Source organism: Sorex araneus, chromosome 2 (genome assembly GCF_027595985.1).
Source record: "Sorex araneus isolate mSorAra2 chromosome 2, mSorAra2.pri, whole genome shotgun sequence".
NCBI classification, from domain to species: Eukaryota; Metazoa; Chordata; class Mammalia; order Eulipotyphla; family Soricidae; genus Sorex; species Sorex araneus.
The window spans coordinates 109,983,933-110,009,636 of record NC_073303.1 but is presented as its reverse complement, the minus strand read 5'-3'; the positions used below and the strand labels follow the sequence as shown (position 1 = coordinate 110,009,636).

At 41.9% G+C, this 25,704-nt stretch overlaps 1 protein-coding gene across 1 annotated transcript in view; it reads right to left on the bottom strand.

Annotated features, from left to right (window-relative positions):
• Positions 1–25,704, bottom strand: part of EXT1 (exostosin glycosyltransferase 1) — a 295,304-nt gene that overhangs the window by 5,728 nt on the left and 263,872 nt on the right. Inside the window, exons 5-10 of the mRNA XM_004607649.2 lie at positions 23,845–23,977; positions 20,880–20,998; positions 19,653–19,748; positions 15,027–15,116; positions 8,193–8,353; positions 5,403–5,574 (exon numbers count right to left, since the gene is read on the bottom strand). Of these exons, the coding sequence (XP_004607706.1) occupies positions 5,403–5,574; positions 8,193–8,353; positions 15,027–15,116; positions 19,653–19,748; positions 20,880–20,998; positions 23,845–23,977 (771 nt within the window). The remainder of the gene's footprint in view (positions 1–5,402; positions 5,575–8,192; positions 8,354–15,026; positions 15,117–19,652; positions 19,749–20,879; positions 20,999–23,844; positions 23,978–25,704) is intronic.

Genomic DNA, 25,704 nt, shown 5'->3' with positions numbered 1-25,704 from the left:
GTGCAGAGCCAGGAGTAACTCCTGAGCGTTGCCAGGTGTGACCCAAAAAGGAAAAAAAAAAGATAGTACAGGAGGTTGTATGTGGCTAACTCAGATTTAAACCCAGGCACCACAGTGCTCTCCAGAGCATTACCAGGAGTGATGACATCTGAGCCCAGAGTCATGAGAAAGCCCGTAGTCCAAAAAACAAAACAAAAATTGATAAAATAAAATAAAGATACATTTTCCTCCTGAGATGTTCCACACTTAAGAGAGGGAGGAATGGGGGCTGGAGCGATAGCACAGCGGGTAGGGCATTTGCCTTGCACGCGGCCGACCCGGGTTCTAATCCCAGCATCCCATATGGTCCCCTGAGCAACGCCAGGGGTAATTCCTGAGTGAAGAGCCAGGAGTAACCCCTGTGCATCGCCGGATGTGACCCAAAAACAAACAAAAAAAAAAAAGAGATGGAGGAATGGATTTAGTATAGCAGAGGGTGTGTCAAGATTAGACAACTATGCACCCAAATCATAAAATTCTGCTCTTCACAAATCGTTGCATTATGGGACCAAAGAGGTAGCTCAACTGACTGGAACACATGCTTTACAACGCAGGGGGCTCAGGTCTGATCGCAGACACTGTAGGGTTCCCCAAGCACTGCCAGAAGAGAACACCACATGTGGTCCCTGAATATTGCTGGGTGTAGCCCAAAATCAAAACAAAAAAGAATCACTCCATTTCATATTCCATTAAAACACCCAAATATTTTAAAATTTAAAAAAGTAAAGTAACATTGCATTGTAACATATGTGTCAGGTGTTTATCATTATAAAATCAAAATTAGAAGTGTACATACTACATTAAGATCTCCCATAAATGTTTGGTTGTATCCATGACTGTACAACTGATACTAATTTTCTCACTTCCCCCTATTTTTTCTGATAAGCAGTAATTTGGGTGTATAGTCCAAAACTTTATTTTATATAGTTCATTTGTTGTTTCTTTCTGAACCACCTAAGAATGAGATCATAAAGCATTTGTCTTTCTTCATCTGACTTATTTCACTAAGCATAATAATCTCTAAATTGATTCAGTTGTTGCAAGTGGCAGAATTTTATCTTCAAAAGAAAGAAAGAAACAAACAAAAAAACCCAAAACCCTACAACTAATAGTATGCCTTTGGGTACAAGTACCATGTTTTCCTTATCTAAGTGTCAATGGGTACTGAGGTTCATTTCCAAACCTTAGGTACTATAAATAATGCTGCAATAAACATCAAGGTGCCTAGAATTTGTCACATCATATCTTGTCATCTTCATATCCCAAAGTCGGATAAGCACATTGTATAGAATTTCTATTTTTAATGTTTTGAGTAATCTCCGTACTGCTTTTCAAAATCTGTATTGCCACCAACAGTGTACAAGGGTTCCCTGTCTCTCCACAGCCTCTCCAATACTTGCCGTTTCTTGTCTTTTGGATAATGGCCATTATTACAGGTGTGGGGTCCTATCTTATCGCTGTTTTGATTTGTATTTCTCTAGGATTAAGAGATGTTGAACATCTTTTCATGTGCTGACTGGCCATTCTTATGTCTTCTTTGAAAAAGTGTATATTAGGATCCTCTGCCCATTTTTCAATTGGGTTGTGTTTTTCGTTGCTGTTGTTGTGTTTTATGAGTTCTTTATTTTGGACATTAACCATTACACACAGTCCTATACAGAGCCACTGCTCACTCACAACAGAACCGAGATTTATTCTGGGTAAGTAGAAATATGGCTTCCATCTCTTTTCACTCAGTATTGCCCCTAGGGTTGGTTAAATATATGTAGACCATATTAGAAACTAATTTACAAAAAAGCTTAAATGATTTGAGTGCTAAAATTTAATTAGATGGGCTAAGCATAATGTTCTTAAAAACATGATTCTATGAAACAAGTAAAAGTGGGCTATATAATTATGTGGAAAAAAACACATACATATCTCCGTCCACAGGCAACTATTTGATGACATATATATGGATGTGTGCTCAATGTGTTTGCATCCTTGTGCATTATTTAAAAAAAAGCTTTCTTAGGAGAATGTAAGAATAACTTAGAATCACTTTAAAATCATGTCAACATGCTCATGTCATTGAATAACACTGGGTTGTCCTTGCTCCTCCTGCAGGGAGCTTAAGGTTATTGAGTTACTCCAGAAACAGTGCCCTGAGGCACACCTAATCCCATCAAGCACTAACATTGCTCTTCTCTTTCCTTCATGTCATCTGCATGGTTTAGCAATGGCCTTTTTGTATAGACACAGGAAGACAGCTGATGCTATGCTTTTGTAATATGGGTTAACTGACTCCAAAAATATTTATTCCCGGGCATATCTACTTGACTTTAACTTCAGTTGTTCTTATTTGCTAGCACTCCAAAAGCACAGTCCTGATGAAGGGACTGGATGGACCCAGGGCAGCAGTAAGCTACCCTGGCATTGGAAAGGGATAAACCAAGTGCCATAAGAAGTATAATAAGTTAAGAGGGTCTGGAGCAATAGCACAGCGGGTAGGGTATTTGCCTTGCATGTGGCCGACCCGAGTTCAATTCTCAGCATCCCATATGGTCCCCCTGAGCACCGCCAGGAGTAATTTCTGAGTGGATGAGGCAGGAGTAACCCCTGTGCATCGCCAGATGTGACCCAAAAAGGAAAAAAAAGAAGCATAATAAGTTAAAAGGAGCAAGGTCATGGGAAAAACTCTGTCATGACCCAAAAAGAAGTAACAGATTAAGGACCCTGAAGTAACTGAATAAGGACCCTGCTGGGGTTAGGAAAAGAAAAACCTGGCCTGATGACTATAGTCTCTGATATAGTGATATGTCCCCAGGAACAAGCAACCTTTAAGCTTGATATATCTCTTATTGTGTTCATACAAAGTGACTAGATATATTATAAGAAGTAAATCTACTATGATTGCTTAAATGGATTACTAGCTGAGGAAAGGAGAAAGCAATACACCCTAGAGGGAATCCCACCCTTGAGCAGCTCTCCTAGTAATCTAGAGTGCTGAGCCCTTACATGAGAACTTGTCCTTGAGTGAATCTCCCAGAACTTCCCCTAAAGTAGTGGTTTTATCTGCTTGTTGTTATGACAATGTTCAACCCAACTTACGTCTGGGCCATATCATGTCCAGTTATCTAACTACGTCTAGGCCATATCATGTCCAGTTATTTACCATGTTAATAACAAAGCCGCTGCATGGTTAAAGAAATAGGTTCAGTGAAGTTAGAATGATTTGTTCAAAACTAAGCAGAGGCAGAGCTCAGACTCCACCTCTAATCATTTGTGTTATAGGAACTCTTGGTTTATTAGAGGAATTACCAAGTGAAGCTGGCCTTCATACCATATGAGGTGGCATTCATACCAGAGCGCACAACTCCTGTGGTAGCTCCTTTTATTTCTAACCTGGCATACACCTACAGGCCATTTCCTAGTGGCCCACATATCCCCCAAATCCAGATTTCTTGTATCAGGCAAGTGCTTCAGAGATGCAAAAGAGAATACTAGCACAAGAGTGAAACAGGTTTGGGGAAAAAAGTGGAAAGGCAAGTAGAGGTCCAACTTCAATCCTTACTGCAGGATTTCTTGAGCACTATTGGATACAGCCCCAGAATAGGGTAAAGGATACTATTTAAAAGAGAAAAGACTTATTTTCTATTCTCTTTACAAATAAAAAAAAAATTCAGCTGAGTCCTTTTTTTGAACTCTACATTCTAATGTTTATTTTGACCAACCAACATATTAGAGAAGATACTCTTTCTATAATAAAAAAAAATGGAGCATGATATTCATTTACTTCACCAGTCACATAAAAAAATTTCACAAACTAAAGGGAAAAGCGCAAATATGGCACATATCTAACAAGACATATTTAGTTTGACCTAAGGCTAATTTAGATTTGTCCCCAAAAGAGTTGTAAAATTATTAGAAATAGTGGCTTGGTAGAATTAGGAAAATCTATAAAAAGCATAAAACTGACTCCTAAGAAACACCGTTCATTCAAATTGCACCCCTAATTAGTTTATAACCTTAGGGAAGCCTGCAAAACTCGCTGAGCAAACAATATTAAAGCAATAGTGTATACTTAAATGAGATAATGCATATGAGAATTTGCCTGGGCACATAGTAGCCACTCAATACACTTTGCTTGAATTTGAATAAGCCTTTCAGTCTTAAAAGATTAAAACATTCATACACACCTTCTTGGCCTTTCTTTTTAGTAGAGGAAAACAGAATCTTTCTACTAGGCTCATTGGCTCCTAGGGACAGTAGCTTTGTCATCAACAGTAGCTAGAACAGTGCCTGGTAATTTATGTAGGTTCAGAAAATACTAAATAATGAGATTTTATAAGCTTAAAATCCTATCCACTTTTTTTGCTTTACTAAATTTAATGAGTGAAAATCAGTGGTACTGATGCCTATCTGAGTTATCGTTACCAAAAGCTAGATGTGTCTATGATTTTCAGTGACTTACAAGGCATATGCAAAAACCCTAAATTACTGAACTGCTTATAACCACATTAAAATATATATCCTTTCAGAGGAACTTAAATCCTGTTGGGATATTTTATAATTTAACTTGAGATCGAAGTGGTCATTAAAGTTTTGATTTCTTACATATTTCTTACAGAGGCTCTGTTAAGATGTGCAAAGATAAATGAACTTTAGCACTCCAGATGGTCCTAATATAAGACCCTGGGGTATAGAAGAACAAGCAGTGGGAGTAACAGAACCTGGGTCGTGACCCCCAGTTGTCTGCAGTTTTGTGTGACTGGGTCATTGTCCCAAGTCTCTGAGTGCTAGTTCCCTTACTTGTAAAAAGAAAAGAAAGAAAATTGGATTATATTTTCTTACATGCATCTTTAGTACTAAATACTAATGATTCAACATTATTTTGCTTTAATAAAGTCTTTTTTTATCTCAACTCTGTGACATAGACTTCACTATCTCCATTTCAAAGATGAGTTAACTAGATTCAGGTAATTAACTTGAGTTGCCTACACCTAATAAACAAAATACTGTAACTCCCAGTCTGCCATCACAATGTTCATCCATATTTAGTAACAACCATGAAAAACTGAGTTTCTTCAACTGTTCATTAAATACATCCCTTACAATCAAATTACATAAATTATTTGTATAGCAAGAAAATGTCATTCTCATGCAACATTGTAGGTTATATGAGAGTTTGTGTATTACTGACGTAAATATACCCTTGATAAACTGACACGTGGCCAAACAAACACTACTTTAAGGTTTTAATAAATTCAGTTTTCTTTGGCCTGATATTTTCTAAGCATGTGCTTCCTGGAAAACCAGGGAATTCTTATTACTACAATGCTGAATCACCCAAGAGCAAAAAGGCAGGAGAGTTACACTGTTACCTGTCCCATCATTGTCTCCTTATACTGTTTCTTCTGGGTCACTTTGATTGGAGGCAATTTTGTCACAGCAGACACCAGGAAATTCATGAGAATGTCCTCACAGTTGGCCAGTTGGTCCACCATGTTCTTCAAGCTGGCTGGCAGGTAATGAGTGTACAGGTAGTGATAATATCTATAAAAACCAAAGGCAACCATAGTCACTTACTACCTCCATTACAAACCATAACCCAAAAAGAGAGTAAAAGGGACTGTGCTGCCACAAAGGCAGGGCGGGTGGGGGAAGGTGCATGGGGTGTGGATGGAGGGATACTCGGAACACTGGTGGTGGAGAATGGGCACTGGTGGAGGGATGGTACTCGGTCACTGTATATGACATTTCAGTCATGAAATGTTTGAAATCATGTAATCATGTTTGAAATGTTTGTAATCAAGAAAGTTTGTAAGTCTGTAACTGTATATCATGGTGATTCATTAAAAAAACAAAACAAAACAAAAACCACAAAAACAAAAACAAGTTTCACAGGGGTCACTATTCTAAATGTCAAATGGTTTTCTTTGATGGAAAACACAGACACCTTCTATGAATCCCTAAATGTATCATGGATAATGATGATAATGGTGGCAGCTGTAGCTTTTTTTTTTTTTTTTGGTTGTTGCTGTTTGGGGGCCATGCCTGGCAGTGCTCAGGGCTTACTCCTGATTCTGGGGGTTGAACCCAGGTTGGCTGCATGCAAGGCCAGTGCTGTATCTGCAGGTACAACCTCACTGGCCCGACAGCTATCACTTTTATAGAACTTACTATATGCCAGACAGTGCTCTAAAAAGGGCTTTAAAGAAAATCCGTGTCTTATCTCACAGGACTGATGGGATTACTATGTGTTTTTTTTTATATATATATAAATTAAGAAACAAGGTAAAGATAAACACAGATGTAGATGATGCTTGCCCAGCCTAACTTTAACATCAAGCTGACTGGCTAAAAAGAAAACTGAATTCTTAAAACTAAAAGAAGTTACCTACACGTGAACCATGCATTTGTTATAAGCGTCTTTATAATTTTAAACACTGGTTTAATCAGAACTGCACTTAATACCGTGCCTTAATTCTAAGTCCAATTTTGTGGTCTCTAAATCCTGTGTTTCAATGCTGTTAGAGCCTAATTTGGAATCCAATCTGATTTTCAATCATTTGCAACTAATTTAAATTCTTTCTCACCCTGGGCCCAGAGCAATAATACAGCGGATTGGGCGTTTACCTTGCACAGAGCAGACTTGGGTCTGATCCCTGGCAACCTATATGGTCTCCTGAACCCCACCAGGAGTGACTCCTGAGCACAGAGCCAAGAGTAAGACCTGAGCACCTTCAGGCATATCCCAAAACAAGATAAAACAAAAATTATTTCTCACCCTACTACATCTTCGCTCCACCCTTCTTGGAGAGCCCAGCAAGCTACCGGCAGTATCTCGCCCGAACAGCAGAGCTTGGCAAGCTACCCATGGTGTATTCGATATGCCAAAAACAGTAATAACAAGTCTCACCATGGAGACGTTACTGCCCGCTTGAGCAAATCAATGAGCAATGGATGACAGTGACAGTGACTACATCTTTGAAGGGGCACATAGGAATATAAGAAAAATTACTGAATGAATCAATTTACTAGGGGGTGCCTCCTCAAGTCACTGAGACTGCAACTTCTTAGACCTGAGGTTTCATGCTGAATGTGGCAATCGCAAAAAATTTGCAATGTGCAATGATCAAAAATTAATTCAAGGGACTGGAGCAATAACACAGCGGGTAGGGCATTTGCCTTGCATGCGGCCAACCCGGGTTCGATTCCCAGCATCCCATATGGTCCGCTGAGCACCACCAGGGGTGATTCCTGAGTGCAGAAACAGGAGTAACCCCTAAGCATTGCCAGGTGTGACCCAAAAAGCAAAAAATAATAATAATAATTCAAAATCTACCAAAAAACAAATCCAAGAGGCTCTGGCAGCACTTCCTGTGTTACAGTTTTTTAAGGCAAAATATGGTTCACTGGTGAAAAAAAGCTCTAAGAAGCCTTGACTTAGAATAAAGAAAAGTTCTCATGCTTGACCTCCAGATGCTGTGTTCTTGCTCTTAAGACCTCTTCCAGACTATTCTAGGCACATCCGGATTGTCCCTCAACATAACCTGCCTCAAGGCATTCACTTGGCCATACACTCTGCAGTTATACTCTCCCCAGACTGCCTTCGGCTCAACTCCTCTCCTCCTTCTAGGTTGTTCAAATCTCAAAGACTCAAAATGAAGATAACCCATGTCTCCCACTTACCCGGCCCTTCTACACCCTTCGCACTTTTGACCCTTAACTTACTCTACTTTGCCTTTTTGCTACAGAATGTATTTTTCAACATATTATAAACCTAGTAGGTATAAAAGACTTCCCCTTGTTAGAATGGAAAACTTGCAGAAGCAAGGCTTTTATTTTTCTATTTTTTGTCATGATATCCCAAACATCTAGGATAATGTCTGGGAGTACCCTCAATTTAGTATTTAGTTTTGCTGCTGTTGTTGATTTGAATGATTCCATTTCTCAAAAGATCCTGAGACTGGATCCTGTTTCAGATGTAGGAGAGGATATTTTACCATAAAAAGGCAAGAGGTTTTTAATCAGTTCCAAAGACACATGTGAACGAACCCACAACCCTTGGACAGGCCTTCTGAGTGAGTTTTCTTCTGCTACCAATAAGACTTAACCCAAGTTTCTACTTTATGAGGCAGCCAGGGATGATACAAGGAGCAAATCCTCACTTGTGGTAGATAGCAGCTCCTGTCAACACCATGGAGTAGTCATTCGTCCACTTGGATGTGTATCCCCACCGCTCCTTAGAGTTATCCCAGAAATGGCTGCGTGCAGGGTAGCCCACAATCCTCTCGGGGAAGCTCTGCCATACCGTGAAGGCAAAATCCACCTGCAGGCAGAACACAAGCCAAACAAGCAATCAACAGTGTTAGCAAATGTCAACAAAACATTACCTTCCCCCTGCTAATTCATAATGCGAAATCCTGGGACTGTTGCGAAACATTAATTCCAAGTATTCATCAGCAAATTAAACCCACTGCTTGACATTTTGCCCCATAATTATGCACATTTTAATGGTTTTCGTTAAAGAAACTTCAGAGGAGTTGCGGAAATGAATGACAGAAAGAAACAGTTACTGATATATCCTTTAGAACTCCAGTCTGTTCATGCTAAAAAAAAAAAAAAAGAAAGAAAAAAGAAAAGTCAAGAAAGCATTTGCTTTATCCCTCTCCCTTAGAGGCACACGTGATCGGTGATTCATAGGCAGCTCAAACACATCTGTTTTATAAACGGGAGCAGATTTCCTATATACAGACAGAAACGGAATATATAGCATACATCATAACCAGCACACAGCACAGCCAAAATGACTAAAATAACAGTATTCTCTTAAGAGCCAGAGAAAACATGTTTAAAAAGTGCACAAGTTCTAACAGGAACATGGAAAAGACACCATAAGGAAATAATAAGAAATAATAAGTCAGGCCTTTCAGGTTTGCGAATGCACAGTGCCATGGAAATCTAGAGAAAGCATCTACCAGTTCAAAAAAAATAAAGATCCATAGGTAAGTGGGGACAAGGCTAACTGCAGTCACAGGATTATTTTAAAGGAAATGCGATTAAATAACTTTCCAGTGTTTATAACACAAGAACTTCTGCTGAAAATGAAAATTTATAATGAGCAAAAGACTTCATTTTCAAAGTCTAAGTTTGTCTTGACTTTCTGCGATTCTTTTATGATAATATATTGAAAGTAAAAAAAAAGCACAGGAAATAATAATTTAATTTTCATACTTGTGGAATGTTTGAGATGAGCACATTTACACACACTTATACATTTTAACTCATAGCTATGGTATTCCTGCAAAGTAAGTCATTTTATATTCTATAATTTACTGAAAAAGAAGTTACTGTATATGGAGGGTCAAGTTATCTACCTGCGCTCTGTAAAAGGCAGAGTCAAAAAGGCCAGAACCAGGTTGAGGGGTTTCAGATTTAGTTTGAACTATTAGTATAACCTCCTTTTGAGCTTTTTTGCTGTGCTGCTGAAAGCAATTTATCTCCCGTACAGTCTACACATTCAACCTATCCTTGCCCCAGCACTTCCTGAAAAGCAATGCAAATGGAAATTTCATATTTTTCTAGCAATATTTAAAGTCTCTCTCTTTTTTTTTATAATTTATTTATTTTTAATTAGAGAATCACCGTGAGGGTACAGTTACAGATTTATACACTTTTGTGCTTATACTTCCCTCATACAAAGTTCGGGAACCCATCCCTTCACCAGTGCCCATTCTCCACCACCCGTAAACCCGGCGTCCCTCCCACCCTCCCCACTCCCATCTCCCCCCCACCCCACCCTGCCACTGTGGCAGGGCATTCCCTTCTGTTCTCTCTCTCTAATTAGCTGTTGTGGTTTGCAATAAAGGTGTTGAGTGGCCGCTGTGCTCAGTCTCTAGCCCTCATTCAGCCCGCAACTCCCTTCCCCCACATGGCCTTCAACTACAATGTAATTGGTGATCGCTTCTCTGAGTTGCCCTTTCCCCGGAACGTGAGGCCAGCCGAGAAGCCATGGGGTCAACCTCCTGGTACTTATTTCTACGGTTCTTGGGTATTAGTCTCCCACTCTGATATTCTATATACCATAGATGAGTGCAGTCTTTCTATGTCTGTCTCTCTCTTTCTGACTCATTTCACTCAGCATGAAACTTTTCATGCCCATCCACTTAACTACAAAATTCTTGACTTCCTTTTTTCTAACAGCTGCATAGTATTCCATTGTATAGATGTACCAAAGTTTCCTCAACCAGTCATCCGTTTTGGGGCATTCGGGTTTTTTCCAGATTCTGGCTATTGTAAACAGTGCTGCGATGAACATACACGTGCAGATTGTACTTTTTTGCCTCTCTGGGATATATTCCCAGCAGTGGTATTGCTGGGTCAAATGGGAGCTCAACCTCTAGTTTTCTGAGAATCGTCCATACTGTTTTCCAAAAGGGCTGAACTAGCCGGCATTCCCACCAGCAGTGTAGAAGGGTCCCTTTCTCCCCACATGCTCTCCAACAGCAGTTGCTTTTGTTCTTTTCGATGTGTGCCAGTCTCTGTGGTGTGAGGTGGTATCTCATGGTTGTTTTGATCTGCATCTCTCTGATGATTAGTGATGCAGAGAACTTTTTCATGTGCCTTTTGGCCATTCGTATTTCTTCCTTGGTAAAGTTTCTGTTCATTTCTTCGCCCCATTTTTTGATAAAGTCTCAGCAGTGTGAAGAGGGACAGAGGGCTGAAACTAGATGGAAACCTCAGAACCTGCCTCTCAGAGTTCAAAAGCAGAGTAACTGCTAAGTAACTTCATGGCAGTCAAAAGGGGGAGAGGGCCCAAATTTCAACAATGATGAATAATAACTGACTCTAATCAAATAGATCTCTATAATGAAGTATTATACAGCTACAAAAAAGGAATGGAGTACTGATGCCTTCAACCTGACCAGGCTTTGAAAACACAGTGCTAGGTGAAAGTAGCTACCCACTAAAGGCCCCACGATCTACAATCACATGCATATGAAATTTCTATGCCTGTGTCCAGAATAATCCAGAGAATCAGAAAAGATTAAAATTTCAAAGTAGGGGGACACTAAGTCAAGTATATGGTTGGGTAATTTCTTGTTGGGTAATAGCATTTTATAATACAATAGTGATTACACAAACTTGTGAGCCTATTCAATGCCACTGAGTTAAACACCTTAAAAAGGTCAGTTGTATCATGTGAATCTAACCAAAATTTTTCAAAAAGTCAGTATTTCTCCTGGGCATTGGTGATGTTCTTGATTACAGTGCCCTCCCCCCCACCCTGTCCTTAGCACATTTCCAAAGTCCACATATTCATTGGTGCATTAAATATGTTTCTTTACACTACCTTCCCCTTACCCCTTCACTTTAGCCTCATAGTAAGTAAACAGGTCAGTAAAATCCTAGGCGTGGTTGTGGATACTTTCTTTCCTAACGTACTTTAGAGTAAATATGCAATTGTTGAAATGAAATATGCATGTCACGAAGTATGTATGTTTAGTGTGTGCACCATCTTGGAAGAAACTGTTCAGGGGCATCTAGAATGTTTATTTACCTCCAAACTCTCAGAACTTCAAAATTTTTGTAAACAACCATACTTTCAGAATTTTATGAGCATCCAGTTTATTGACTTCTCTCAAGATAAGAAAGCCCCACCAACAGAGCTTGTTCTCCCAAATTCTAACTCGGGGAAGGGGAGAGTCGGGCAATAGGAGGTCCCTACATTAAGAGCTCTTAGAGAAAGGGTGATGGCAGGCATCTCAAAAGAAGCAGGGAGCAAGCCATGGCAGCATTTGCAGGAAGCTGGCACTCAGGTTTCCATCCCTGCACATGGGCACCGGGACACAGTACCATGGAACCAAATGAAGGGCAACTCTATCACACAGCCCATCATCAGAGTCTGCGTGGCTGCGTGGTGCTCTTTGGGCTTTTCCATGGCGCTTTGAGAAAAGGAAGCACGTGCACAAGAAATAATATAGAACCTACTGGGGTGTTTTCAGCACATGAATTTCTTACTATCGCAAAGCCATTTCAGAGTTTCAAAGGAACTCAAAAGTACATTCTGATAAAATTCTGATTCAAGTGATAATTCTGCTTTCATCATCCGATCATTAACAAATCAAAGAAGGCAAAGGTCAACTCCCAGCCTTTTCTCTTCAAAACCAACATCTGTTTTCTTTTGAGAATTTGTAGCAGCAGAGATAAATGCAAATAACTATAAACCAATGCTATCTCAAGCCCTTTACAGGAGGCTGCTTAAAAAATCTCTCTGAACATCAACAAGGATGTAAAAAAGAAAAAAAAAATAAGACTCCTCGAAGGGGAAAATAAACTGAACCAGTATCTTTCTTTGTTCCTGACCATTTTCACCACCAAGCAGGCAAAAGGAGAGCCAGTGGCCAGTCTACACTCTTGGATATCGTTCTCAACCCAAATTGATTTCTCAATTATCCACTTTTCACACATGCTCCTCCCAGCAAGCATTAAGCGGCTCCTTGAGAAGAAATTACCAGCACATGGATAAGTCATAAAAAAGATGAAAGTTTCATCACTATGGATGGGGAACACCAATCTGAGAGTGAGACTCAAAGTGTTATGCTCAGGAGAGATGTAAGATGAGTCGAAACTTCAGATCAAGTGGCTATGGGAGGATAATTGACCACACAGCCATCAGGGCAAGGTGCTGCTTTTCCTGACTTTGCCTCGAGTTCTCCATCTCCACTCCTGTTGCTATGCATGTGCCCTGGGATGGTGGACTTGTGGACGAACCCCCTGGCCTTCCGAGCTCAGTCAGTAGATATCATCCACAGGAAAATGGAGGTGGGACAGAGTAGCCTGGGGATTCCTACCCACTGCCTCCTTGCTTTGGTGCCAGAGTCCACCCCCAATCACAGTTCTCACCAGGCTGCCTCTTCTTTCCAGAACTACTTCTTTTCTCATCTTTTTCAGGAAATGCTAAGTTCCCCATGTTCCCTTTGATTCCAGGGTGAGAACTGCTTCCTGCCACTGTTTCTCTCTGGTTATCTCACTATGTTGTTTGGGGGGTGGTGGTGGTGGTGTGTGTGTTTGTGTGTGTGTGACATTTATTCACCTCCTTAATCCCACATTCCTCCATCTGAATCATCTTACTTGAGTTCTGTCTGCGCCAGGACTTGGAGGGCTACAGAGATGAATCCTCAAACCAAAGTCCCCGACCAGGAGATCAGCACCAAGACATCTCTCAATTAATAGCTGCGGAATGAACATGTCCCGGGATGCCAGCTTCCGTTGTAGGAGGCAGTGGAAAAATGCAAACCAGGGCCTCTTCTCCACTGTCTTCTGTCTGCAGCTGTGGTTCCCTGAACACTCAGCCATCATCTCCTCCACACCTTTCCTCCTGGCAGCTTCTACGTGAGGCAACTGGCTGCATGTTCAGCTCACTCCCTACAACACCCAGCCTCTCAGTCATTCATCCACCATATATATATATATATATATATATATATATATATATATATATATACACACACAGAGTTTGAGCGAACAGGAAGTAAGTTACTAAGGTGACAGCCAGGATGTTTTGTCCTGGGATTTAGGTTGCCCTTGTCCCTGAGGTCTCTTCAGTTCCATTTGATGAAAATTGGAAGTGTTGATGTCATTTTTAAGAGAACTGAGGGGCCGGAAGGATACTACAATGGGTGAGGTGTTTGCCTTGCACATAGCTTACCTGGATTTGATCCCTGGCACCCTATATGGTCCCCCGAACCCTGCCAGCAGTGCTCCCTGAGCACAGAGCCAGGAGTGCTGCCTGAGCACCGTCAAGGGTGGCGCTCCCCTCCCACCCTCAAAAAATAAAACAAAACAAAACAAAAAGGAGACAGTGAGATGGCTGGTCTCGGTTAGCCCCAACTCTGACTATGTGGGCAAAAGACCACTAGAATCAAATTGGTATGCTGGTAAGTCCCCATACTTAAATGGAAAGAAAAATTATCATAAATAAAAAGAAAAAAAAAAGTGAGGGGAAAAGGTATAAGTAGCTAAGTCTCTGGGCTTTTTTAGCAGTTCCCATTAATAATGTATTTCCAATCTACCACATTTTTACGTGACTATCTTTGGTCCCCCTCTATGGTGGAAAGGAGATTCCAGAGATCAATACTCATTCGAGTTGTAAAAATTGGTTTTCTACCATATCTATCTTTCCTCACCCACCGCCTTTCCCCACACGTTCTTTGTGCAATCTTATTTTTGGCACCGATACCTGAACATCTGAAATAGCAGGAATCTGCAGCTCAGCCTCAAAGTGAAACCATTTGCTCTTGTGTGGGTGAAAGGAAATGAGCACTTGAAACTGAAACGGGCGGGGAGGCTGCAGAGCCCAGAAGAGCGTTCCCTCACAGAGCACGGAAGGACGCTCTCGGCACCCCAAATAGGGCTTCAAGATAAATGCCGAAGAACTGGCCCTCTTCTCCCCTCTCACTGGGTGTTCCATGAACTGGCCCACAGCCACAGGGCTACCAACCAAAAGGAAGGGCAGGAGGCAGGGCTTGGACACCACTGCTAAGAGCAGAGATCACTGTCACTTTATCACTGTCCTCCCGTTACTCATCGATTTGCTCGAGCGGGCACCAGTAACGTCTCCATCGTGAGACTTGTTACTGTTTTTGGCATACCAAATATGCCACGGGTAACTAGCCAGGCTCTGCCATGCGGGCGGGATACTCTCAGTAGCTTGCTGGGCTCTCCGAGAGGGATGGAGGAATTGAACCCGGGTCGGCCGCGTACAAGGCAAACAAACGCCCTACCACTGTGCTATCGCTCCAGCCCAAGAGCAGAGATAATAAAGGGAAACTGCCACCTCAGCGACCAAGGCTTGGCAAGTGGCACACAAGAACTGGAGTGATGACACTGGCTCCAGGGAAGCTTTGGGAAATGCTTTGGGCTCGAGACAGGCCAAAGGTGGCAGGGGTGCTGAGACAGGGGGCCTCGGAGCCACTGTCTGGAGGGGTATGGGCGCTCACCTCTGTGGTGGACAGCACGGTGTCCTCATCCAGGCTGAGGACTGCGTCAGTGATGATGTTGTCATATGGCAGGAAACGGCTGCTCATCACCTGGAGACAGAAAGCAGACAGGAGCAACAGGATTAGGGTGAAGATGGGATTAGGGTGAAAAATCCTTTGGGGCTTTTCCGATAGGAAACACGCACCCATCCCCACCTCCAGGAGGACATCTACCACAGTTAACCCTTCAACCCAGAATATTTGGATTTCCTGTCAGGGCAGAGACTTTCCTGCCCACAACTGTTAGGCATGAACTGGGTGCCAGTGCCTTGCTGGTCCAAGGAAGTGCAGACATTCTCCTCGGATGGATCCGTCTCCAGAGAGACCAAGAAACACGAACAGACTCAGCCTGAGATGAAAAATGCCAGGAGGTGGGGGTGAAGCCACTGGTGCTTGGAAGAGAGAAGGACGGTGCTAGAGGATACGACACTGAAATGGGACTCCGGCACACAGGGATTCAGTGGGGAATGGACAGAAGTCAGGCAAGATCTCAATTGTGGAACATAAGAAAGAAAACATAATCTGAGACTAATACCCAAGGAGAGCAGAAAAATCAGGGCAAGGAGGATGAGTCTATGGTTGGAAGCCTGCCTCAAGCGTTGGGGAGAAGGCAAGTGGGATAGAGAGGACCACCATGACAAAGGTAACTGGATAGGGACTGCGTGCTAAAAACAGGGAAAGGAGCAAACATGGTAACCTTCCAGTATCTGTTTTGCAGGAGAGAGAAGGGGAGAGGGGGAGAGGGGAAGGGGCATGACAGACAGGGGGCTCAGCAGATGGCCCAGCACACAGGGAACCCCCAGGAGAGTGGACGTTGTAGGCAGCTGAGGCACAGAGGCCTGGACAGAAAGCAGCTGAACTCCACTGAGAAGGGGGAAGAAGGCCCTCACAGTGCTCCCTGAACCCGCGAGCTGCCCCTCCTACAACAGACTCAACAGGAAGAAAACCACTCAACCTCCGGCCACGTTTGACATCTGGTTTGCATGTCAGAGCAGGTTCTAGAAGGCTGAAGACATGAACAGGTGAACAGCGGCCACTCTCACCGGTATCTTCGAGCTCCAGGGATGTGTCAGTGCCCAGATGGTTTCAGGGCCTACTCCTAAACATTTATCAGCGAGATCAAGCCGGGCCCACCCCCACCCCCCCACCCCCGCCCTCCCCATTTCTCAGGCTTTCAAAACAACATACAAAGCGATCAGCAACCCCGTATACACAGCGCGCAGAAATCTCAGCCCGGAGCAATTCTCCTGATGCTGTTTACACGTCCGAGGACTAGCGCAGAAACCATTAGTTGCCAGCTTAGCAATGCCCTGACCTTTCTCTTGTTAAGCCGATGGGGGAGAGCCACAGAGACAAGGCCTATAAATTCACAATAGAGCTTTGCAGCCACAGCAGCAAACACATCAATTTTAAACTCAAGGCTAGGCATGGAGATTTAAAATAGGGAAGAAGGAGGACCCGGGGCTTTGCTCCCATCCTGTGTGCAGCTCGCCACTGGTTTCTGAAACCTGTTTCCCATCTTTTCTGGACCTGCTTCATCAGGGCGCATTGAAGGACTATAATATGGACTGGAATGTGACACTCCAGTGGCAGGCTTTGCACGTGTGAGGCTCTGGGCCCAATTCTAGCCTTGCAAGTACCACACCACCACCAAGACAACCACTACCACCTCCACCAGCACCACCAAAAAGAGCACATAAGCCAATTCAAGTTCTTGTCTGGAAGCAAAGGTTTTCTTCCAAATGCCCTGTGTCTTGGCTCTGAGCACAGAGAAACATAAGTCCATAAAAGGTCAATCCTGAGGGGCTTGAGCTTTCCCTATTAGTTCATTTAAGAAATATTTAGCTCTTGTGGACCCATTCAGCTTCTACTAGAATTAACAAACATGACCAGGAAATGACCATGACTCAAGAATTTCACTTTCTAGTGGGGAAGATAAGAAAAGTCAACAAGTAATTTTAGGAAGCATCAGACTATTCTTACCAGCACCTACCTCAGGCTCCCTCCTACTAAGGCCACCTAGATGCAGATCATGTCATCTGCTCCTTTTTGAGCTCTCCTATTAGGTAGATATTGTGGCGGCTTCCACGTATGGGAAGTGATACGGAGGCCCAGGGTTAAATAATTTGAATCTAGTTGTACAAAAGTCAGCCTGACTCTTCAACCCTGTTTGTAAACCATAATAGTGAAATTCTCCCAGAATAGTAGCTGACATTTACTGAACCCTAGACTAAATGAGGAATAGGTTCCAGGGACAGAGTGTCTTGTTTAATCCTCAAAATGGTCCCATGCCTTAGCCCAGATGGCCTACAATATAGAGCAGGAGTAAGAGGACTTAAGAGCATTTATTTTATAGGAAATATAATCACAGAACAGTGAGTGTCAGGACAAAGGGGCCACATGACCCAAAGGAAGTAGTGGTCAGAAGCTCAGGCAGGACAAATGAGAAAGCCACAGAGACATGGTTACAAGAACCAAACCACAAGAACACAGTTAGGAGATTCTGACAGAACTCATTAGACATCGGCCCCCCTGAAGGACACTGTTATCACCATCATTTTATAAGACACTGGGTGACAAGGCAAAAGCAATGAGTCTGTATATAAAAATAAGATATGGAATGTCAGCAAGACAGCTCAAGGGGTAGAGTACATGCCTACCATGTGTGAGACCCTACGTGGGATCCCTGGAACCTCATCACCCCTGGAACTTCACTGGGTATGACTCGTGTTTTTTAAATGCAATACTGGGCCTGGAGCAATAATATAGTGGTTCAGGTGCTTGTTTTGCATGTGGCTGACCTGGACCAATCCCTGGCAACTCATATGGTCCACCGAGAGTGGCCAGGAGTGAGTCCTGAGTGCAGAGCCAGGAGTAACCCCTACGCATCCCAGGGTGTAGCCTCAAAAATCAAAGTGAAAAATGCAATACTAACTCTAGGAGTTCAGACGGCTCCAGGTCAGAGTTGGAATGGAGAGTTTTTTTAATATCTTGACATATTCAAAGAAAGTCTTATCTTCCTAGCAAAACACCATGAACACATTAAAAGAAAAGGGAGTGCCAAAGTTAACAGCATTCAACCGAGCACTGTTGTGGGCAACAGTGAAATGAGGAGAGAGCTGCAATGGGTGGGAGGCAAATTTTTGTGCTCTGGTTTCTTTTGTGAAACCACACCTAAGGTGTGAGGCATTCCTAAGGGCCAGACCAATGCCAGGAAGGCATACTGTTATTTAAACTCCCATCTTTTCTCAGTACATTCCTACCAAGAAGTTCCTATCTCCATGTTGCTTGACTCTAGCCTCCAAAATGCCCTGAGTTTACCTGTCAAATTCCCTGGTGTCTTCTAACATGTTGACCAATGCTCAGCACACAGCCATGCAGTGAAAATAAACAGAATGATTACCTTGCCCACATGACAACGCTAACCTTCACTGTATTATGAATGACATGAAATGGTCACTGCACTGTGTGTGTGTGGGGGGAGTACTGGGGATCAAACTAGGGTGTCAAACTAGGTATATGTTCTAAAATGACACGCTTAGCAAATCAAATGGTAAGTTCAAAGGGATCAATCAAACACCATGACATTCTGTTAGTATAGCTCAAAGACGGTTTGCTGAATGTAAGCCAGTGTCTTCTGATCTGACCCACTGGAGAAAATTATTGTAGATGTTGCCGCTTTGCCAATACCAGTCTTATTTAGTAGCAACTAATTTCATCACAATGAGTAAGATCTACCCAAAAAAGCAACATGCAGAAGTTAGAGAAAATTAAAAACTCACTTCTGGCTGTCAAAAGAAGAAATTTCAAAGAGGAGGTGGCAGTGTGAACAGAGACTTAAAGAACATATGGGGATTTCTGAGAGCAGAGACCAGAGATGAGCAGTTGAAGAGGTCAAGGCTTATAGCAAACGGGACTGATAAAAATTAGAGGTAGAAAAAAAACACAGTGCAATTCAGCCCATTGTTAATGATCAGATGTGTCCAAAGGACAGTGAGCAGAGAAGAAAGTAGCCAGAGACAAGACTGGGAAGGTCAGGTGAGGCCAGATAATTCGCGGCCTCAAATGTCAATTTAAGGCATCAGCAAAGAGAGTCCCTCAAGGGATATGAGATGATTAAAAAGATTATTCCGCTCTAGGCAAAATGAACTGGAGGACAGAAGGGAGGCCAGTTAGGCAGCACTCAGGAAAATCTCTCATAGATAAACCAAAATGGAATTAAAGTGATAGGATCCCCCTTTTGGTGGTGGTTTTTAGATCACATTGATGCAGTGCCAGGGATCACACTTAGGGATTCTGCATGCCAAGCAGGCACTCTCAGCCCTTTGAGTTATTTCCTCAGCCCCAAATGGCCTGGCTGTCAAAGATAAATGTGAGGAAGCGCCACCAAATGAATTCAGATGGGTTGGCCGAGCCAACCTCTTGCATCACCACCATCAAGTCACAGCTTTGTCGCAGCTTTTCTGCATGGCCATTGCCAAGGGCTGAAATAATTTTATCCTAATCACAACACTATGGGATCTGCATGCTCAATTCCCTTCCTTCATCCCATGGCACTTCCGTCTCTAGGTTCTCTTCGGGTCCTACCTTGCTTTCTCCTTCGATGACAATAACAGGCACAGCAGTGGCAGGCCAGCGGTGTTTGGCTGGGAGGGGCTTGTCACAATTCCATAGAACTATGATCTGAAAAGGACGAGGAAACATCAGGTGGTTGGATCGACACAGGTACCCAACCCAAAGCTGCTTCTCATAGAGAGCGAGAGAGAGAGGAGGTGGAGAGCTTACGCCAGGAGAAACGGATACATGAGAACTGCATTCGAAAGGGGGTCAACCCCCACAATCTGCAGAACCCGTCTCACAATCTTTAGAACCCGTCGCATTTAAACAGTTAGAACAAAAAGAATCACAAAAAGCCCCTCAGTGTCAAGGAAGTAGCACAAAGCTACAGGAAAAAGAAATCATTTGAAGTTTGCTGCACATTTAATACAGTTGCTTCCCAATTTCTGATGTCTGATGATGATGCTTAGAAAAGAAAATACTGACAAAATTAAATCAAAACATGCACTGACCATCGGCACATCTGCTATGAACCTGCAGTGCTCACAGCAAATGCAGGCCAGCTAAAGAGAAAGCCAGATAAAAGCAACAAGAGCTTGTGGTTGGGATTCTCTGAGATCGTGGTTGAGTTGGTGTCATTTGAGCATTTCCGATAAATGTGTTTACTTAAGAGCTGCGTCCTTCAACACAGATGAATTCTTTCCTGTTGACAAAACTCTGTCTATAAACCAGCTCACAAAAAGGAACACCACAGTTAAGAGGCCGAGTGGGATACTGATTCCAAAAATTTTGTTACCATAGGTACAATCTTCTGTGGCCAGTTTCATAATTAGTCAAGGTGGCCAAGAAAGAAAAAAGCTGACGCCTCGATACCACCAAGTCTGTTTCTTCTATGAAAACTTCATCTTCTGGGTATTCCCGGCAGCCTTTCTGATGCAATCTTAGAACATTTTTAAGTTGAGAGAAAAAAAAAAGTGTGTGTGTGTGTGTGTGTGTGTGTGTGTGTGTGCGTGCGCGCGCGCACATGTAGACGCACATGTGCGTCTACAAATTTCTCCAGAGCTCACCTTTCACCTGTGCTAGAGATCACATCCAAGAATCTCTAAGTTGTTGCAGAAGGCATAGAAAATTAAAAGGAAGCAACAACAAACGGTGTTAAAGGAATCTGGGGGAGCAGAGTGTGTAGCAGATAAAGCATAGGGGTCTTGCTGAAGGAGACTGGGAAAAATATCCCCCCCTTTTCAAGCTCCCACTCACCTGGGCACAGTACTGGGATTTGGCTGCGGCCACGAGAAGTTTCAACACTGGCTGGGACTGAGAGACCAGGGGGGTCACGGCATGGATGACTGCAGTGAATTTGGAGGGGGGCTTTAAACCTGCAATAGAGTGGGGAGAGAAGCCTAATGAAGCACTGAAATACAAGTCTTCAAAAATGACTCCTCCTTGCTCCACTGCCTCACCCGAGAGCTAATGTTCCCTTCCAGCCCATTTTTCCTTAGCCTCTTATGTCCTGATGAACAAAAACAAGGTGAAGCGCTGCCAGTTAACTGCCGCCTAAGTCTAGAGAACTCAATAATTTACAGCTCAATGTCCATTTCCACATCATCCTTTGATATCTTTTTTCCTCCCTTGGGAATGTATCTTTGATCACCCTTCTGCTCTTTAGGTATCCAAAATCTAAACACACACACACACACACACACACACACACACAATACACAAACACACAGAAACACATAGACATGCACAGACACGCACAGACACACACAAAGACACCCTCCTAGCCCCGCAATCACCACTCTACTTAAGCAAAGGTATGTCTACTCAAGTCTCACCTTAGTATGGATTTAAGTAAATGGGATTCCTGGGGTGTGTGCTGAAGCCTTATTCTTAATTATGTAGTTAACAGGGTTTCTACCAAATACCATTTCAGTGACTAACAACAAATGTTAAAATAACAGCACCCTGAGTCAGTCTAGACTAGAATCTACAGTCTACCACATTTTTTTTTTAACTTTTCTGATTCTCACATTTTAAAAAAACTGAATCGCCATGAGATACACAATTACAAAGGTGTTCATGATTGGGTTTCAGTCACACAATGTTCTAATATCCATCCTTTCACCAGTGTACATTTCCTACCCCTAAGATCCTCAGTTTCCCTCTTGCCCAGGTCCCTTTCCCAGCTGCCTGCCTTTATGGAAGGCAGTTTTCTTCTCTCTGTCTCTCTCTCTCCTTTGGGGCATTATGGTTTTGAGATACAGGTACTGGAAAGTTATCATGTATGTCCTTTTACCTACTTTCAGTACTTCAAGGTGAAATCCTGGAAAAAAAATGTGTAACCCTAATTCTACTTAAGTCATAGGCTGATAAGAAATAATCAAAAGAATAGGGTAGTTGTGGGAATTAAATGAGTTCATGCAAACAAAGACCTCACAAACAATAAGTGCTCAAGGAGTGTTTGCTTTTGTCATCATCAACACATATCACTGCTATCATTTTTTTTGGGGGGGAAGAAAGCCTCTGGGCTACTTCCATCACTTCTTTGTGGAGTAGCAACAATGAAGAGAAGAACAGTGATGAAGACTGCTACCCCGGATGTGATCTGAGGCCCCACAGAAAGGTACTGGAAATACACAAAACAGTCACCGCCGCCCAAGAGAAAGAAGTGAAGTGATACGACTTCTCAGAAGTGAGTGTTCTCATAAGAACTCAGTAAGAAACTGGAGTCTGGATAAAAAGCCTTTCAAAACTTAACTAGTTTAGACTGGACTGGAGCGATAGCACAGGGGGTAGGGCATTTGCCTTGCACGCAGCCGGCCTGGGTTTGATTCCTCCGTCTCTCTCGGAGAGCCCGGCAAGCTACCAAGAGTATCCCGCCCACACAGCAGAGCCTGGCAAGCTCCCCGTGGCGTACTCGCTATGCCAAAAACAGTAACAAGTCTCACAATGGAGACGTTACTGGTGCCTGCTCGAGGAAATCAATGAACAATGGGGCTACAGTGCTACTTCTGCATTGCAGTGGCTTAAATGCCAGTGACAGAATGCAGAGACAAAAAATTAAAAAGTTTAACTTTGAGATTGGTGTAATAAAAGTAAAAACTAAACTATCTAAAGCATTATAAAATGTTTCATAGAGAAATGGACATCATCTAATTGGTATTCTAACTGAACATCAGGAAAGAGCTAACCTTGCCACAATCTAGATACACAATCAAGGTTTTGCCAGGTAAAAAGGCTTTTATTTTTAATAGTAAGGACAAATCACTGCATTTCAATTTTTTAGTAATAGTTTAACAAGCCCCATGAACACACTTTTAATGTGCAAACTTCTAATGAGAATCTCAGTATTTTACAAAAAACATAGAAATCTTATTAATATTGTCTAAACTGAAAACTACTGCATTCTAAATACATTATCCAGTTTGGACCCAAAGTCCCTGTAACATATTTTGGTTTTGGTGAAAGGCTTGTCACTGGGTATATTATGTCTCTTAGTTTTGTAGTATCAGTTTCAAGCCAAACATGTTCAATTCAAGCTTGCTACTAAAGAGTATCAGCACTGGGCAGAAAATCTAGAGTATTTTTGTTATAGCAAACTAAAATATGCTTTACTACCCAGCATTCCTCAAATTTGGAACTGTGAATGAGGGTAAGCACCAAGATTAAAATTTCTATCATAATTTCATAGGGACATCTTTTGTTAACACCAGAGCAATTGAGGTTCCAAGTACAAGACAGTACCCATGGCAGTAACAAGTCTTTAAGAGAGCTTTGCCTCTATCTACCCATTTCCATTAATATCCCCATTAGAATTAGATTAAACCTCCCTGACAGCAGAGATTTGAAGTCTGTTTCTGTCACTGAGCACTGCAAGAACACAGCACATGTGAAGAGCCTAATAAGTGCTGAATGAATTAGCAAGTTCACTCATTGCCATATATTCTTACATTTCCCCCTTGTCCCTTATCAATTCTTTTTTCCCTTTTTTGGCATAAAAGAAATGTTAAAGTATAGCTGTTGTTCAGATATGAAAGGAGTTATTCATTTATTTTTATTTTCTAAGGCTCTGCTGGTTACATAATTCGGGACCCTGCAAAACCATTTTTGATAGGGTTGCAGTATCCATTGCAAGAAGGTAAGAAAAGTCAAGGCCTTAACACTGAACAACATCTTGAGGGTATACAGGGTAGCTTCCAGGAAGGAGAAGGAATTTACTTACCTAAATTAGCGTAGTAGTAAGGAAAATCTCCCAGGTAAGACGAATACTGTGGTAGTACGAACAGTCCTCCAGGATGTTTGTTCCATATTAAACTGTTACGTGATATGTGCTTGAATATTCTGTCCTGAATAATCTAGAAAGTCAGAATAACACACGGTCAGGATGATATCAGGAAGTAAGGAGCATGCTTAATCCAAACTTGAAAATGGAGACACTTCAAGTTTTGATTCTATTCCCTTAGTTCTTCAGATGGAAATGTCCTGGGCACAGAGAGAGTGACCAAATGATGGAAAAGAGCAAGACACATCGTTGTGGTTAGTCAAATTTCCTAATTAAACATCAGCTGAACCATACATTCTAGTATGATGAGCCCATGCTTTTCCCAGATAGAGCAATAGAACAACAGCCTGGATATCTGGTTTCTGAGTTGCTTTGCTTGTAGGGTCTTCTGAGGATATATGTTCTCAATGTGAATAGACATCAACAGCCATCTGAATACTCAGCAGGGGTACCAAAGAGAAAAGAAAGTCTCCATCAGTGCTTTTCAACATTCTAGACTAGACTAGACTAGAGCTGTACTTGTCTGTGGACCAGGAGTTAAAATCCACTGCTCTACACTGAATGAGGCACACCAGAGGTTCCCAACATGGTCATAGTTGTGGGGTAAGACACAGACAGGTGGTTCAAACTCACTGGCTTCAGTACTGCTGGGGTTTTGATCTGTTCTTTTAGTTCTGGAGATTTACCTACTTGTCATTTTTCATTTTTGCCTTCGAAGTCAATTGTAGGACTCTGGGGGTTACTGGTTAGTTGAAAGTGTTTTCTATCCCATCTCTAAAAGCAGTGAGTTAACAGTCACTCAAAGCAATACAATACAATAGGAGTAAGAACCATGGCATATGAAGACTAATAATAGCCAAGCTAGTTCATTAGTTTCGTTGGACTTTTGGTCCTTACAGATCATTAAATTCTACATCAGGAGTCAAACATTCTCCCATCCTGAATCATTTGTCAAATGAATATGATTAGTCCACTTTACAGATTTCTTTTTGTGATTTTCAAATTCCTCTGTAATTATAGAATCGCTCATCAAGATATGATTTGGCAAATAATTAACTTGATGCAGAATTTCATGTTTCAGCATTTTTTTAGTGTTAAAAAAAAAGGCCTGCCATATGTCAAGAGCTTTAAGACTTAAATTACCGTTTTCCAGGTCCCCATTTAATGCACTATGATTTTAAGTACAGACTTTAAAACTAAGTCTTATGATTTGCTGTCATTAGCACCCGAGTCTCATCCCACAGAGTGAGTAGAGAATAATATGGACAACATCTGTCTTTGAAAACCTTATCATATCTATATTTCTTAATGAGGGAGAAGGAAATGAGGTGATCTAAAAGAATTCAAACATCTTGATTCAATGGTTCCAGCATTTATCTTTTCCTCAGATCAAACTGCTAATTTTATGAGTAGGCAGAAGTTCTAATTTAGTGCAGATTTTTGCAACCTAGTTAGGAAACCAATATTTACTTTGTGAGGTACAACACTGATGTATGTATTAAAAAAATATTGTTAGGCACTGATTATAAGAACACTGTCATGTTGCCAAGGGTTTTTACACGGAAAGCAGCTTTACACTGTACCCTATTTTTTTTTTGTATCTTCCAAGTCTACTGTATTACTATTTTTCTTTACAGTTTTTCATCTAAAATGTATGTACCTTCCACCATGGTGATCAAATACAAATACAAATACTTTTAAAAGTTTGTGTATCAAGATACAAAATAAATTGATAATAGATAATAAATGCACTATAGCACTGTAGCACTGTCATTCCATTGCTCATCGATTTGCTTTAGC